The 16,388-nt window shown below is 45.2% G+C and overlaps 1 protein-coding gene across 1 annotated transcript; it reads left to right on the top strand.

The window, feature by feature from the left end:
• Nucleotides 1–4,770: 4,770 nt before the first annotated feature.
• LOC309553030 (olfactory receptor 5B21-like) lies at nt 4,771–5,700 on the top strand (the record flags this gene model as incomplete). Its single annotated transcript, XM_082253930.1, has 1 exon — nt 4,771–5,700. One exon carries the CDS (start codon nt 4,771–4,773, stop codon nt 5,698–5,700), a length of 930 nt encoding a protein of 309 aa, XP_082110056.1.
• Between the last annotated feature and the right edge of the window lie 10,688 nt (nt 5,701–16,388).

Raw genomic sequence — 16,388 nt, 5'->3', positions numbered from 1 at the left:
CTCTATTTTCTATTGTTTTTTATTTATTAATTCATTTATTTATTTTTTATCGTAACATAGTGGCCATCAATGGAAACAAAAGGTTTAGCGTTACATTGATACCATTTATTGGCTCCCTTAGTTGCATAAAAATTCAAACTTCAAAAACACTTTCAATTATAACAGGAATCGACTGGTGAATGTTACAAGTTTAATTCTATGATGTCTGCATTTATTTTCTACCATTAAGTATGTATATTTTATAGTACTAGAAAATTATAAATGGAAAGTGGGGGGTGATATACACATTTATTTAAAATTGAAGAAAAATTTTAAAATTGTATATAAAGCCAACAACATTTTTTTTTCTTCCTAGTTATGGAATATGGAAGGGTTTGAACCCCTCCGTCAGGTTCTATTGCTATCTATGTCCCTGCTGGGGAGATTTACCATTCACTGTCACTTCTGCTGACTGTTGTCTCTGGTTTAGAAAGTGATGGGAAGTCATCACTGGAACAGGAGGTGAAGGGAAATCTCCCTGATGGAGACGATGATGATGACGGAGCAGGATCCACATGCAAAAACACCATGGTATACAAGCAGGTTACAAAAACTAGGTTGACACCCTCAAGGAGGGTGGACACAGTCAAGCAGCACGATGCCAGGACCAGCCGAGGAAAATTGTACCCAATCAGGAAGCAAAGAGTTAAGCAGGGCTGGGACAAGGGGTGGGCAGAAGGGACACAGAGTCCTGGAAACAAGCAAAAGTCAGTAACAGCCAGAGAAACACAGTAAAAAGCAGAAGGCACTAAGCAGAGTCTAGATCAGGGATCTCCAAACTACGGCCCTCCAGCTGTTGCGGAACTACACATCCCATGAGGCATTGTAAAACAATGACATTCACAGACATGACTAGGCATGTTTGGAATTGTAGTTACTGAACAACTGGAGGGCCATAGTTTGGAGACCCCTGGTCTAGATGGTAGGCTGAATCAAAATGAAGTAGCAGAAGTCCAGAGGCAGGTCTGTAGGCAAGTTGTGTCATACACAAAGGGGGAAAAAAAAAAAGCAAATCAGGTCACAGGTAAGCAACAGAAACAAGCTGAAGACCACTCAGCAATTTCTTTATACAGTGCTTCAGTTTATACTGTATAGGCCACAGGGAGCGCATGCTAACACGACCACCAAGTCACTATGCACGTCTGGTGGTGTCCCATTCTGAGAGCTTTGAGCAGCAGTATGCACACGTGCATAAGCCGCAAGTGGTTTCCTTACACTGAAGCAAATCCATCCTTCCTTACAGTTTCATCATTTCATAAAACATGGCCAACGGTAAAGTCTGGTCCAACAGACCAAGGCCCGCTGTAAACCCTACCTAAAGAAAGCCTCACCTATAAGTCCAAGCAAGTCATAAAATAAACCAAAACATTAAAAATTAAAAAAAAGTAGCTAAACAAAATCCACCAAGAAATTTGTAACGCTAGATATATTCTGCTCTTCTACATTCTCTCACCTGCTTCTGCTCCTTAATGACCTTCACTCATGGGTGTGTAGCGCCCTTGTCTTAATGCAAGGTTGCTGTTAAATTTAGTTGCTGGGCCTAAAGGCCCGTACACACGTACCGATTGTCGGCCGAAAATGTTCGGCCGCCGAACGATCGGCCAATTTTCGGCTTGTTAGTATGATGCTTCCGACAGCCGACAGCGCACTTTCGGCGAACAGAATCTGTCATGCAAGCATTAAAATTTTTGTATGCCGACACCAGAACGGCCGATTGTTCACCAGTCAGTACAGATTTCGGCTGACAGACAGCAGATTTGCAAGACTAGGCATGCTCAGAAAAGAAAAAACACAGGGAAAGTTAACCATCACATGACATCACTTCTGCAGTCGGCTGTAGTCGGCGGACAAAATTCTTGTGCAGTCTTTTGCACTTTTCAACAGACACGACAGCCCGGGGACAAAAGACGGCCGATCGTTCGGCCAACGATCGGTACGTGTGTACGGGGCTTTAACTAGTTTGGCTGTAATTTTACTGTGGTTAATTGGGCTTCCTCTTTTAATCTGGGTTGACTGCATTTCTCCCTTCCGTCAGTAGGTGGCACTGTTGCCTCTGACACTAGAGTGAGAACTACAGTTAAAGTGGAGTTCCACCCTAATTTTATACTTACCTCCATCTTCTCGCTCCGGGTCACCTGAAAAAGAAATGGATAATCACATTTTTTTTTTTTTACTTACCTCGTAGCGAATAAAATATACTTACCTTACTTCCTTCTTCCTCCTTCCTCGGCCCGCGGCCCGTCGTCACTTCCTGGCTCTGCAATGATTCCTGGGAGCTGAACGTCATCGCTCCCAGGAATCATTGCGCCTGCACCGGCCCCGACGTCAGTTCCGGGGCACGCGCGTCATCCCCTTCTAAACAGCTTCTGGACATGCCCAGAAGCTGTGGAGGGATGACGCACGCGACCCGGAAGTGACGGCGGGGGCGGCGCAGGGCATCGTGGGACCGAAGAAGGCGGAAGAGGATGCCGAAGAGGATCTCGTTGGCTTCAAGCTGCCCACATCTGAGATGGCAGCGCTGGACAAGACGTTTTCAAGGTAAGTATTTGTCCTAACAGGTAAGTGCAACCCGGGACAGATCAGAGGCTAGCCATTGTGGAATGTACTAGCCCTGACTGTCCCGGGGGTATTTAAAAAAAAAAAAAAATTCCAGGGTGGAACTCCGCTTTAAACAAACTGTTAATGTCCATGTCTCTCTCAGCCAACTACAGCGTCACTATGGCATTCTGGGAGATCTTATTTAAGTGAGGGGAGGTCCAATAATCACTCTCTTCCCGCCCGGGCCCCCTTCGGGGAGGGTGTGTGCTGCTGCTGGCTAGGCCTGAAGTCTGAGGCCTAGTCACATGCCTGGGATTCTGCTGAGGAGAGCCAGTGACCCACATGGAAAAGAACATCCACAGACAACCTGTGTGAGTAACCTGCCTGTTTCATATGGAAGACAGCTGTCCAGCCAGTGCAGACCACAAAAAGGGATTGAATCTGGTGGAGAGGAGTTGCCTCCCAGATCAATCTGAAGCTTTATGGATACTTAATGATTCTCAAGGTCTGTTATCCTGTACCGCTGTCTGTGTACCTGTCTTTTGTAATCGGAGTCTGCCTAATAGACTGTTCTCCAAGGGTGTCCTGAGCCCTACCCCTCTCTCCCCCAGTTTATTCTTGTCCTGTTGAGAAGAAATAAACTATTTCATTACTTCAGCATAAAAGTGACTGGCGCCCATCGTTTATTTTACCTGCATCACTACCCACCATGCCTGACAATCCACACCCACAGGAGGTATGTAGCCCCTCTCTGCCTCTGAAGGTCATCACTAGGCCCTGGGGGGTTCTGGGGGTCCGCTACAGGTGCATGACCTCACTGCAAAGCAAACATGGCTTAAGATATGGAAGTAGCTACCAAGATCTACAGAAACCAAGTTAGTAGTGGTTGAAGGTTTTTTTTTTCAGTCTGGCATTTAATTTAGAACGTGGTTCTAAGTAGACCCTAGACTGGACCTACAGAGCCTTGCTTGTGACTGTGTGACCGAACAAAAGTGCAGTATTGATTATTTTATTTATTTATTACAGGTATTTATATAGTCCCGTCAATTTATGGAGCGCTTTACATATATATTGTACATTCATATCAGTCCCTGCCCTCAAGGAGCTTACAATCTAAGGTCCCTAACTCACAATGGAGTTAGGGACCTTAGATTGGATTGGAGGACCTTAATTATGAAGAGCGTCTGCAATCGCTTGATTTATTCTCCCTGGAGAAGAGACGCCTGAGGGGGGGACATGATAGCAATTTATAAATATCTCAATGGGGATCTCAGCTTAGAAATAAAGCTATTCAGTCGAAGGGATTGCATGAGGACTCAAGGGCATACAATACGATTAGAGGAGAAGCGTTTTAACCTCAGGCAACGTGGGGGGTTCTTTACTGTTAGGGCTACAAGATTGTGGAATTCTCTACCACAAGAGGTGGTTTCTGCGGGAAGTATGGTGACTTTCAAAAGACTCTTAGACGTACATCTCAAAGATCAGAACATTCAGGGTTATGGGAGATGATTACAGCTACACAAACCTACACAGGTTGAACTGGATGGACTATTGTCTTTATTCAACCTCACCTACTATGTAACTATGTAACAATCATACATACACATACTAGGGCCAAATTAGACAGGAGCCATATCACCTACCAGCATGTCTTTGGAGTTTGGCAGGAAACCAGAGTACCCGGAGGAAACCCACGCAGGCACAGGGAGAACATGCAAACTCCAGGCAGGTGGTGCTGTGGTTGGGATGCGAACCGATGACCCCAGTGCTGCTAGGCAGAAGTGCTAACCCCTTAGAAGTGATTGATTCTGTATGACACCAACCAAAATTCTGGAAAATCTTTGTAAACGGTAGCCAATGTTTTCCTTCCGCTAGAGAAAAGATAAAGACTTCACCATCTATGCACCATTCATGTTTGGTAAAAGATTGTGTTACATCCCAGTGGCCCATGCATCTACAAGCAACTTTAGTCAGTCTAAACGTTTCTCATCATATGTCCCATTCCTCTTATTACAGACTGGCTCTGCATTTGGTGCCTATGGAAGTATAGAATACTAGTTGGTCCTATCCATAATGGAAAGTTCTGTACCTTAATAAACTATTCCTGGAATTCCTTGCATCTGGAAACACCATTTGTCACCTAAGCCAACTACATTAGACAACTTTTAAGTAAAAGGAGGGCAGAAGGACCCAATGAGCCACCTAAACAAAACAAAAGTGATTGTGTTTGTGTTCTCTGGACTAACACATAATGAACAGCTTGCCCCATTTCTCTTTACTTTTTTCTTGAATGTTTACCTTGTTTGTGTGGTGTTTAACTTTGGCATGATGTTCATAGTCTTTAAAGCCTCCAACCTCCACACTCCAATGTACTATTTCCTTAGTTACCTCTCTTTGGTGGACCTTTTCTACGCCTCAGTTATAGCTCCTAAAATGTTGGCTGACCTTATGTCCAATATAAAGTTAATATCCTTTTATGGCTGTGCGGTCCAGTTCTTTTTCTTTGATGCTTTGGCCGTCACGGAAGCTCTTTTACTCTCAACCATGTCCTATGACCGATATGTTGCTATCTGCCACCCTCTACTTTATGTTTCCATTATGACCAACAAAAAGTGCTTGAGTTTTACTTTCCTTAGTTTTTCTATTGGTTTCTTGCAATCTGTAGTACAAACCAGCTGTGTGTTCAGTCTTGAGTTCTGTGGCCCAAACCTCATAGACCATTTTTACTGTGACGTACCACCACTGCTTAAACTGGCCTGTTCCAGCACTCTGTGGTGTGATTCAATAACGTTCTTCTTTGTATTTGCTTGTGGTGTAGGCTCATTGATGCCTATCTTGGTGTCTTACACTTTTATCGTTTCTTCCATTCTAAGGATAAAGTCCAATCAAGGGCGACAGAAAGCATTTGGTACTTGTTCTTCACATCTATTGTGCATCTCTATTTTTTATGGGACTGTTTTTTTCATTTACCTACGTCCTCCTAACAGTGCCCTCGAGATTCAGGACAAGTCGGCATCTGTGTTTTATACAGTCATGATACCAATGCTGAACCCTCTTATATATAGCATGAGAAACCAAGAGGTGAAAGCGGTTATCAAGAAAGCACTTCACATATATCACTGATATAGACAGACTTGCATGAGTTTGTGGTTGTAGGTTTTTAGAGTCTCTTAAGAAGGCCAATACCAACCAAATCCCAATCTTTATTTGACAAGACAATACAGTGCTCAAGAAAGGATGGGGGAAGTTAATTAAATACTCATTATCAGATGCAGGGGTTCTTTAAATGTGTGGAAGGACCAATCCTCACTTCTTCCCATTAAAAAGAGGGAAGGAAGTATTTGGCCAAGAATAACAGATGTCTATCCAGGCATCATTCTTAGGGAGTCATCTTTCCATACATAGCTAGCCTTTGCCTTCAAGAAAGTCAATGTTATAGAAAAGAACTCTAGGTAGGCAAAACACAACTTACAATGTAGTGGCTAAATGAAATCTCTTGTTTCTGGGTGCAGATCTCACCCAGGGATAACTTCTGAATGTTATTTGCATGTTTTGTAGGTTACGTTCTATAATCTGAATTCCTAATGGTATGGCAATTAGCTTCCATCAAACTGGTCCTACCTTGTGTTTCTATTTAAATGTGGGGACATTGGAGTGTAAGGTCTTTGGAGGCAGAGACATATTATGAAATATATAAAGGATATTCTATGTGTTTCTACCAGCGTTTGATGCTCAAGGCAATCTTTGCAAATGTCATACAGAACATCTACCATGTTCTCTAAAACCAAGGGGGTAAATGGGAAGATTGGTTATTTTTTTTCCTTTTTTGTTTTCTTTTTATGGAACTCTTTTGACAGACTCTGTGTGTGAAAGGGGCCTTAGATGGATAAGGTAGGATAGCAGCCAGACCTGCTGTGTATATTAACACAGTGATGTAATAATCAGGGCATTAACTCCTCTCTCCTCACTCACGGCAGGGTGATCATATGTATAAAACAAACACAGGGATCTAATGCTTTCTGTTTAATAATTTATTCAGGGAAATTACACAAAGGTAGAACACTCACATGAAACACAAAGGTAGAACACTCACATGTACCGGCACTCGGCCAGTGCGGGCACGCAAGCGGGGATGAACTGTGATACGGCGTGCGTACAGGCTCCTCCCCCATACGCTTTACGTCGAGGGGGCCCCCTGCTGATGAAGTCGTGGAGTCAACATAACGCGTACGGGGTAGGAGCCTGTACACACGCCGTATCACAATTCATCCCCGCTTGTATGCCCGCACTGGCCGAGTGCCGTTACTTGTGAGTGTTCTACCTTTGTGTAATTTACCTGAATAAATCGTTAAACAGAGAGCATTAGATCCCTGTGTTTGTTTTATACCTTGGGAGTGGAAAGAAGGAGGTGACGAGCCGATTATATACCAGTACCTGAGAGTGCACAAAGTGTGTCTGGCTCATTATAATTTGTGAGCCAGACTGGGAGGTAAGCGGCTAGTATATTAGTATTATCAGCACATAGATTCACCTTCGATTGGGATCGAAGCACCAGCACCTTTATTGTCCTTTTTTGCACAGCACAGAAGATTCTCTGGACTTGGCACATGTTTTATCTGAATATGTTTTATCACTTTGACTTTTTTGACTTTGACTTTGACTTTTTATGATTGTCACAAAACTGTCAGCAGGTGCACTTTGCTCACTGTGACACTTTCCCATATTAATTATTTGTTTGTTCTTATTTATATTTATAATAATCATTTAGTTGCTTTTGCATTTGCACTTTAGATTGGCACCTTTTGTATCACACAGCAGTGGTACAATTATCGTTTATTGATTCCTCTGGCGCTGCATTTATTTTTATTTATTCTATATACAGTATCTCACAAAAGTATTCTCACATTTTTGTAAATATTTTATTCTATCTTTTCATGTGACAACACTGAAGAAATTACACTTTTCTACAATGTAATGTAGTGAGTGTACAGCTTGTATAACAGTGTAAATTTGCTGCCCCCTCAAAATAACTCAACACACAGCCATTAATGTCTAAACCGCTGGAAACAAAAGTGAGTACACCCCTAAGTGAAAATGTCCAAACTGGGCCCAAAGTGTCAATATTTTGTGTAGCCACCATTATTTTTCAGCACTGCCTTAACCCTCTTGGGCATGGAGTTCACCAGAGCTTCACAGGTTGCCACTGGAGTCCTCTTCCAGTCCTCCATGATGACAGCTGGTGGATGTTAGAGACCTTGTGCTCCTCCATCTTCCCTTTGAGGATGCCCCACAGATGCTCAATAGACTTTAGGTCTGGAGACATGCTTGGCCAGTCCATCACCTTTACCCTTCACCTTTATGCTTCTTTAGCAAGGCAGTGGTCATCTTGGAGGTGTGTTTGGGGTCGTTATCATGTTGGAATACATAGACAATGTGGGCTATGTGGGACTTTAAGTGAGACACCAGCAGGTATGCCCAGCGTCTCCATCCCTGTATCGGAAAAAAATAATTGAAAAGGATTAAGAGAGGTGCATGGAAGCCAGCCAGCCCCCAGTCTGATGTTCTCACCCTCCAGTCTGCCACCAACCAAGTAGACCTGTCTCATGATATAAATAAAGAACAGGGGTTAAGTTGACACGCATTTGCAAACGCATGTGTAAGCTGCAGAGCCACGGCACGGCACCCTGTTTTATCTGCAGTCCTAACACTTTTAAATTTGAGTGTCTCCACTCTGGGAGCACATGGCTGCTAATGGGTGGATAGGAGGCAGGTGGAGGGGAGCAGCCCAAACCTCCCCCAACCCACCCCAATCCACGACTGGTCTGGTATACTGTTGGAATACTGCCATGCGGTCCAGTCTCCGAAGGGAGGGGATCATGCTCTGCTTCAGTATGTCACAGTACATGTTGGCATTCATGGTTTCCTCAATGAACTGTAGCTCCCCAGTGCCGGCAGCACTCATGCAGCCCCAGACCATGACACTCCCACCACCAAGCTGGACTGTAGGCAAGACACACTTGTCTTTGTACTCCTCACCTGGTTGCCGCCACACACGCTTGACACCATCTGAACCAAATAGGTTTATCTTGGTCTCATCAGACCACAGGACATGGTTCCAGTAATCTATGTCCTTAGTCTGCTTGTCTTCATCAAACTGTTTTCAGGCTTTCTTGTGCCTCATCTTTAGAAAAGGCTTCCATCTGGGACGACAGCCATGCAGACCAATTTGATGCAGTGTGCGGCGTATGGTCTGAGCACTGACAGGCTGACCCCCACCCCTTCAACCTCTGCAGCAATGCTGGCAGCACTCATACGTCTATTTCCCAAAGACAACCTCTGGATATGACGCTGAGCACGTGCACCCAACTTCTTTGGTTGACCATGGCGAGGCCTGTTCTGAGTGGAACCTGTCCTGTTAAACCACTGTATAGTCTTGATCACCGTGCTGCAGCTCAGTTTCAGGGTCTTGGCAATCTTCTTATAGCCTAGGCAAGCTTTATGTAGAGCAACAATTCTTTTTTTTCAGATCCTCGGAGAGTTCTTTGCCATGAGGTGCCATGTTGAACTTCCAGTGACCAGTATGAGAGAGTGAGAGCGATAACACCAAATTTAACACACCTGCTCCCCATTCACACTTGAGGCCTTGTAACACTAACGAGTCACATGACACTGGGGAGGGAAAATGGCTAATTGGGCCCAATCTAGACATTTGCACTTAGGGGTGTACTCACTTTTGTTGCCAGCGGTTTAGACATTAATGGCTGTGTGTTGAGCTATTTTGAGGGGACAGCAAATTTACACTGTTATACAAGCTGTACACTCACTACTTTACATTGTAGCAAAGTGTCATTTCTTCACTGTTGTCACATGAAAAGATACAATAAAATATTTACAAAAATGTGAGGGGTGTACTCACTTTTGTAAGATACTGTATATTTTTTAGCAGAGACCCTAGCAGGTAAAATGCAATTTTTGGGGGAAAAAACACTTTAAAGTAGAAGTTCGCATTAACACATATACTGTATATATAATGTTTGGGGGTTCTAAGTAATTTTCTAGCAAAAAATACTGATTTTAACTTGTAAGCAACAAATGTCAGAAATTGGCCTGGTCTTGAAGTGGTTAAAGTGTAACTCCACCCTAAAACTAAAATCCCTGCATCTACAGACAGCCACAATCTAACACTAAACTATCTAGCCCTGTAAACAAGAAATCAGTATACATACCTTTTTTGAAGCTGATCCCACCCGATCCCACCCTGAGCTGTCAGCCGCGGCTTCGCTGTGGAGGCGGGTACAGAGGACACAGCCGACAACGGAAGCCCCATAGTAAGTCTATGGGTGACATCATTTCCTATTCATTATACAGCTGGCTGTGTCCTCTACAGAGCTTCCGCCGCTGAAAACAGGATCGGATCGGCTTCAAAAAAGGTATGTATACCGATTTCCTCTTTACATGGCTAGATAGGTTAGTGTTAGATTGTGGAGGTCTGTAGATACAGGGATTTTAGTTTTAGGGTGGAGTTACACTTTAACCACTTCAAGACCAGGCCAATTTCTGACATTTGTTGCTTACAAGTTAAAATCAGTATTTTTTGCTAGAAAATTATTTAGAACCCCCAAACATTGTATATGTATATATATATATATATATATATATATATATATATATATATATATATATATATATATTTGAGCAGAGACCCTAGAGAATAAAATGGCGGTCATCGCAATATTTTATGTTCCAAGGTATTTGCGCAGAGGTCTTTGAAACGCAATTTAATTTTTTTTTCTAAAAAATACACTTCAATTAATTAATAAAAAAATAAAAAAAATAAAAAGAAATAAATAAATAAGTAAACAGGAAAGTTAGCCCAATTTTTTTTGTATAATGTAAAAGATGATGTTATGCCAAGTAAATAGATATCTAACATGTCATGCTTTAAAATTGCACACGCTCGTGAAATGATGACAAACTATGGTACTTAAAAATCTCCATAGGCGGCGCTTTAAAAAAATGTTACCGGTTACCCGTTTGGAGTTACAGAGGAGGTCTTGTGCTAGAATTATTGCTCTCGCTGTAATGTTCGCGGCAATACCTCACATGTATGGTTCGTACACCGTTTACATATGCGAGCGCATCCGACGTATACGTTCGCTTCTGCGTGTGAGTACAAAAGTTACGAGGGCGCTTTAAAATCATTTTTTTTTTTTTTTTTTTTACAATGTCCCTTTAGATTTTTTTTTATCACTTTTGTTCCTATTACAAGAAAAGTAAACACCCTTCATAATAGAAATAAAGGCATGACAGGTCCTCTTTATGGAGACATCATGGGTCAGTGAGACCGAGATATCTCCTCTACCCTGGAAAGCATGAGATAAAAAAAAAAAAACATTAATCTCTGCTTTCCAGGGTAAACAAAACTGGCAGTGTTTACATGTGCCAGTGCCGGGCATTACGTCTTGACTTTGCTTCTGGGCTTCCAGGGTCATAGAGATGGCTGGGGACCTTCCGGTCCATGGCCAGCTCCATGGTAATCTGGTGCCAGATCGTTAATCTGGCCTCCTGATCGCACAGGGGGGGACGTCCCGTCCCACTGCCTGTAAAAGCAATCCAGCAGCTGAATTGCTGCTGGGGTGGCCTTTACATTAAAAGGAATCACCGGCTAAAAACACAGATATCTGAATGATGCCGGTAATTGCAACCATAATTTAGATATCACCATTTCAACCTAATAATGTCATATGACATACTACGGGAGGGAAGTGGTTAAAAACAATTGTGAACACTTACAAACAAAGAATTGGAAATCAGCATTACAAACTATTCCCAGAATTCCCAGCAATGCGTGTGCATGCGTAGTGACATCAGGGTTTACTGCTCCATCCAACGTGTTTCGTCATACACAACATCATCAGCACATTTCGGGAATTCTGGGATCTGTAGTTTGTAATGCTGATTTCCAAGTACCTTGTTTGTAAGTGTTCTTAATACTCTTAGTAGCCAGATTTACACTATGGGATTTGTTATTTTGAAGCCTTTACATGGTTGATGTCTGGAGTTCACTATATGCTGCCATGCCCCCCCGTCCCCACAAACCTCTGGTGTGGTGGGTGTTAATAGAACTAAGGGGCTGTCATAGGCACTTATAAAGAAAGCCTGACTATACCTGCCCTTTCTTGTCAGACCTGCCAGTCTTAAAAGCCATACTATAGCTACTATGAATGAAACAGGATCTATTAATGGAGGGGGCGGAGCTACCAATCATGTAAGAGGGAGGTGGGAGTGAGGTTCAGGCTGTAAGAGGGAGGTGGGAGCGGGGTCTGGGCTGTAAGAGGGAGGTGGGAGCGAGGTTTGGGCTGTAAGAGGGAGGTGGGAGCGAGGTCTGGACTGTAAGAGGGAGGTGGGAGCGAGGTTCGGGCTGTAAGAGGGAGGTGGGAGCGAGGTCTGGGCTGTAAGAGGGAGGTGGGAGCGAGGTTCTGGCTGTAAGAGGGAGGTGGGAGCGAGGTTCGGGCTGTAAGAGGGAGGTGGGAGCGAGGTTTGGGCTGTAAGAGGGAGGTGGGAGCGAGGTCTGGACTGTAAGAGGGAGATGGGAGCGAGGTACGGGCTGTAAGAAGGAGGTGGGAGCGAGGTCAGGGCTGTAAGAGGGAGGTGGGAGCGAGATCTGGGCTGTAAGAGGGAGGTGGGAGCGAGGTCCGGGCTGTAAGAGGGAGGTGGGAGCGATGTCTGGGCTGTAAGAGGGAGGTGGGAGCGAGGTCTGGGCTGTAAGAGGGAGGTGGGAGCGAGGTCTGGGCTTTAAGAGGGAGGTGGGAGTGAGGTCTGGACTGTAAGAGGGAGGTGGGAGCGAGGTCTGGGCTGTAAGAGGGAGGTGGGAGCGAGGTCTGGGCTGTAAAAGGGAGGTGGGAGCGAGGTCTGGGCTGTAAGAGGGAGGTGGGAGCGAGGTCTGGACTGTAAGAGGGAGATGGGAGCGAGGTATGGGCTGTAAGAAGGAGGTGGGAGCGAGGTCTGGGCTGTAAGAGGGAGGCGGGAGCGAGGTCTGGGCTGTAAGAGGGAGGCGGGAGCGAGGTCTGGGCTGTAAGAGGGAGGCGGGAGCGAGGTCTGGGCTGTAAGAGGGAGGTGGGAGCGAGGTCTGGGCTGTAAGAGGGAGGTGGAAGCGAGGTCTGGGCTGTAAGAGGGAGGTGGAAGCGAGGTCTGGGCTGTAAGAGGGAGGTGGGAGTGAGGTTCGGGCTGTAAGAGGGAGGTGGGAGCGAGGTCTGGGCTGTAAGAGGGAGGTGGAAGCGAGGTCTGGGCTGTAAGAGGGAGGTGGGAGCGAGGTCTGGGCTGTAAGAGGGAGGTGGAAGCGAGGTCTGGGCTGTAAGAGGGAGGTGGGAGTGAGGTTCGGGCTGTAAGAGGGAGGTGGGAGCGAGGTCTGGGCTGTAAGAGGGAGGTGGGAGCGAGGTCCGGGCTGTAAGAGGGAGGTGGGAGCGATGTCTGGGCTGTAAGAGGGAGGTGGGAGCGAGGTCTGGGCTGTAAGAGGGAGGTGGGAGCGAGGTCTGGGCTTTAAGAGGGAGGTGGGAGTGAGGTCTGGACTGTAAGAGGGAGGTGGGAGCGAGGTCTGGGCTGTAAGAGGGAGGTGGGAGCGAGGTCTGGGCTGTAAAAGGGAGGTGGGAGCGAGGTCTGGGCTGTAAGAGGGAGGTGGGAGCGAGGTCTGGACTGTAAGAGGGAGATGGGAGCGAGGTACGGGCTGTAAGAAGGAGGTGGGAGCGAGGTCTGGGCTGTAAGAGGGAGGCGGGAGCGAGGTCTGGGCTGTAAGAGGGAGGCGGGAGCGAGGTCTGGGCTGTAAGAGGGAGGTGGGAGCGAGGTCTGGGCTGTAAGAGGGAGGTGGAAGCGAGGTCTGGGCTGTAAGAGGGAGGTGGAAGCGAGGTCTGGGCTGTAAGAGGGAGGTGGGAGTGAGGTTCGGGCTGTAAGAGGGAGGTGGGAGCGAGGTCTGGGCTGTAAGAGGGAGGTGGAAGCGAGGTCTGGGCTGTAAGAGGGAGGTGGAAGCGAGGTTCGGGCTGTAAGAGGGAGGTGGGAGCGAGGTCTGGGCTGTAAGAGGGAGGTGGGAGCGAGGTCTGGGCTGTAAGAGGGAGGTGGGAGCGAGGTGTGGGCTGTAAGAGGGAGGTGGGAGCGAGGTGTGGGCTGTAAGAGGGAGGTGGGAGCGAGGTGTGGGCTGTAAGAGGGAGGTGGGAGCGAGGTGCGGGCTGTAAGAGGGAGGTGGGAGCGAGGTGCATGTAGTGCGGTGAGCAGTATGAGCTTGTGCGTTGTTCTGGAGAAACAAGACGCCCTTAGTGATAAAACCAGGGCATGTTTCCCACAGGCGCGTAGGCACATCACTCAGAACATGACAGTAATATTCACTGTTGATAGCGGCACCACAGGGGTAGAAAATCCACATGAAATACGCCACATTTGTCCCATAAAATACTCAATAATCACTTTCCCTGCAGACGTAATTGTTCGAGATTTTTTGTAAACTTACATATTTTTGGTAAAAAAAAAATTTTGATTGGTTTGCGCAAAAGTTATCGCGTCTACTAACTATGGGAAAGATTTATGTCATTTTTATTGTTTTTTTTTTTATTAGTAATGGCGGCGATCTGCGATTTTTTGCAGGACTGCGACATTGCGATGGACATGATCTGCCATTTTTGACACTTTTGGGGGGACCATTGACATTACTACAGTAATCAGTGCTAGAAATATGCACTGTTACTGTAATAATGACACTGGCAGGGAAGGGGTTAACAGTATAAGTGATCAAGGGGATAAATGTGACCCTAGGGGAGTGATTCTAACTGTGGGGGGCGTGGCTTCTGAGATGACCATAGAGACATGTGATCCTATATAGAAGGATCACATGAGCTGTGTGATCATTTCAGGGAGAAGGACGGTCGGCTGCCTGTTCTTCTCTCTCAGCGGGGAGCGATCGCGGGTGTCATGCGGCAACCGGAGCCACCTGACCCATACATTTGCTTCCCCGCTGCCGAGTGGGGACGGGAGCACGCCGCCAGCAGCGCGTGCTCGCCCCCTAGCTTCCCGCGCGCAACTGACGTAGACCTATGTCGGTTTGCGCAGGAGAGCCACCCTGCCGCAGTAAAAAGGCGGCGGGTGGTCGGGAAGTGGTTAAAAAAAATCTGTGGATACCACTGTAAAGTCTATGGGTGAATGACCTGCCGACACACCATTATATTATAGATTTAATTAAGATATATATTATAGGTGGTGTTGCTGGAGCCAACAATTGTCCTGATGAAGCTCACGTGACATAGTGGGCGAAATGCATAGACATTATCACATTGTCTAACCGATGCTACAGCCTACACCATCCAGGTAAGGAGTACAAAGACAAGTGTGTCTTCCCTACAATCAAGCATGGTGGTGGGAGTGTCAGGGTCTGGGGCTGCATGAGTGCTGCCGGCACTGGGGAGCTACAGTTCATTGAGGGAACCATGAATGCCAACATGTACTGTGACATACTGAAGCACAGCATGATCCCCTCCCTTCATGGACTGGGCCGCAGGGCAGTATTCCAACATGATAACAACCCCAAACACACCTCCAAGAAAACCACTGCCTTGCTAAAGAAGCTGAGGGTAAAGGTGATGGACTGTCCAAGCATGTCTCCAGACCTAAACCTTATTGAGCATCTCTGGGGCATCCTCAAATGGAAGGTGGAGGAGCGCAAGGTCTCTGACATCCACCAGCTCTATGATGTCATCATGGAGGAGTGGAAGAGAACTCCAGTGACAACCTGTGAAGCTCTGGTGAACTCCATGGCCAAGAGGGTTAAGGCAGTGCTGGAAAATAATGGTGGCCTCACAAAATATTGGCACTTTGGGCCCAATTTGGACATTTTTACTTAGGGGCGTACTCACTTTCGTTGCCAGCGGTTTAGACATTAAAGGCTGTGTGTTGAGTTCTTTTGAGGGGACAGCAAATTTACACTGTTATACAAGCTGTACACTCACTACTTTACATTGTAGCAAAGTGCCATTTCTTCAGTGTTGTCACATGAAAAGATATAATGAAATATTTACAAAAATGTGAGGGGTGTACTGACTTTTGTGAGATACTGTATATGTATAGCCATTCGATAATCACCCAAAATAAATGCAATAATGTTGTTTTTGTAACATTATTGTGTCATAGGTCTAGCAAAAGATTAATATTTAATCTTTTTTTTGTGTACTGTCAAATTGTTCCATAGACAAAATTAAATCACTCGCTAATTGGCTTCTGTATGATTTCTAATAATGGCTGTCTCTGAGACTAATGGGGATTGGGGTTCCTGATAAATCATATAAAACCATCTCTCCGTATACAGAATTATGAGGATATTAGAAAGAAAAACTTGGATTTCAGAAAGGTAAGAGAGCAAAACACAAAACCAATTATTCCTCAATATACAATTCCAAAACCTAAACCTCTCTGTTCCTCAATACATCTAAATATACATAAATCCACAAAGCATATCTAAGGATTTGCATTTTAACCACTTCCCATCTAAACCAACTCTGGCATGTCTCTCCTACATGTAAAAAAAAAATAATTTTATGCTAAATAATTACTCAGAACCCCCCGAATTATATATATATATATATATATATATATATATATATATATTTAGCAGAGACCCTAGAGAATAAAATGATGGTCGTTGCAATGGCGGTCCTTTTTTTTGTCAAACGCAATTTTTGTTAGAAAAAATACACATGTGAATTTTAATGCAAAAAAAAAAAAAAAAACAATATACACTGCCTGGCCAAAAAAAGTCACCACCAACAAAAAAAGGT

Source organism: Pelophylax lessonae (assembly GCF_965119305.1).
Source record: "Pelophylax lessonae genome assembly, chromosome: 4".
NCBI lineage: Eukaryota > Metazoa > Chordata > Amphibia > Anura > Ranidae > Pelophylax > Pelophylax lessonae.
The sequence above is the reverse complement of the archived record's forward strand: the minus strand, read 5'-3'. Positions and strand labels throughout refer to the sequence as shown.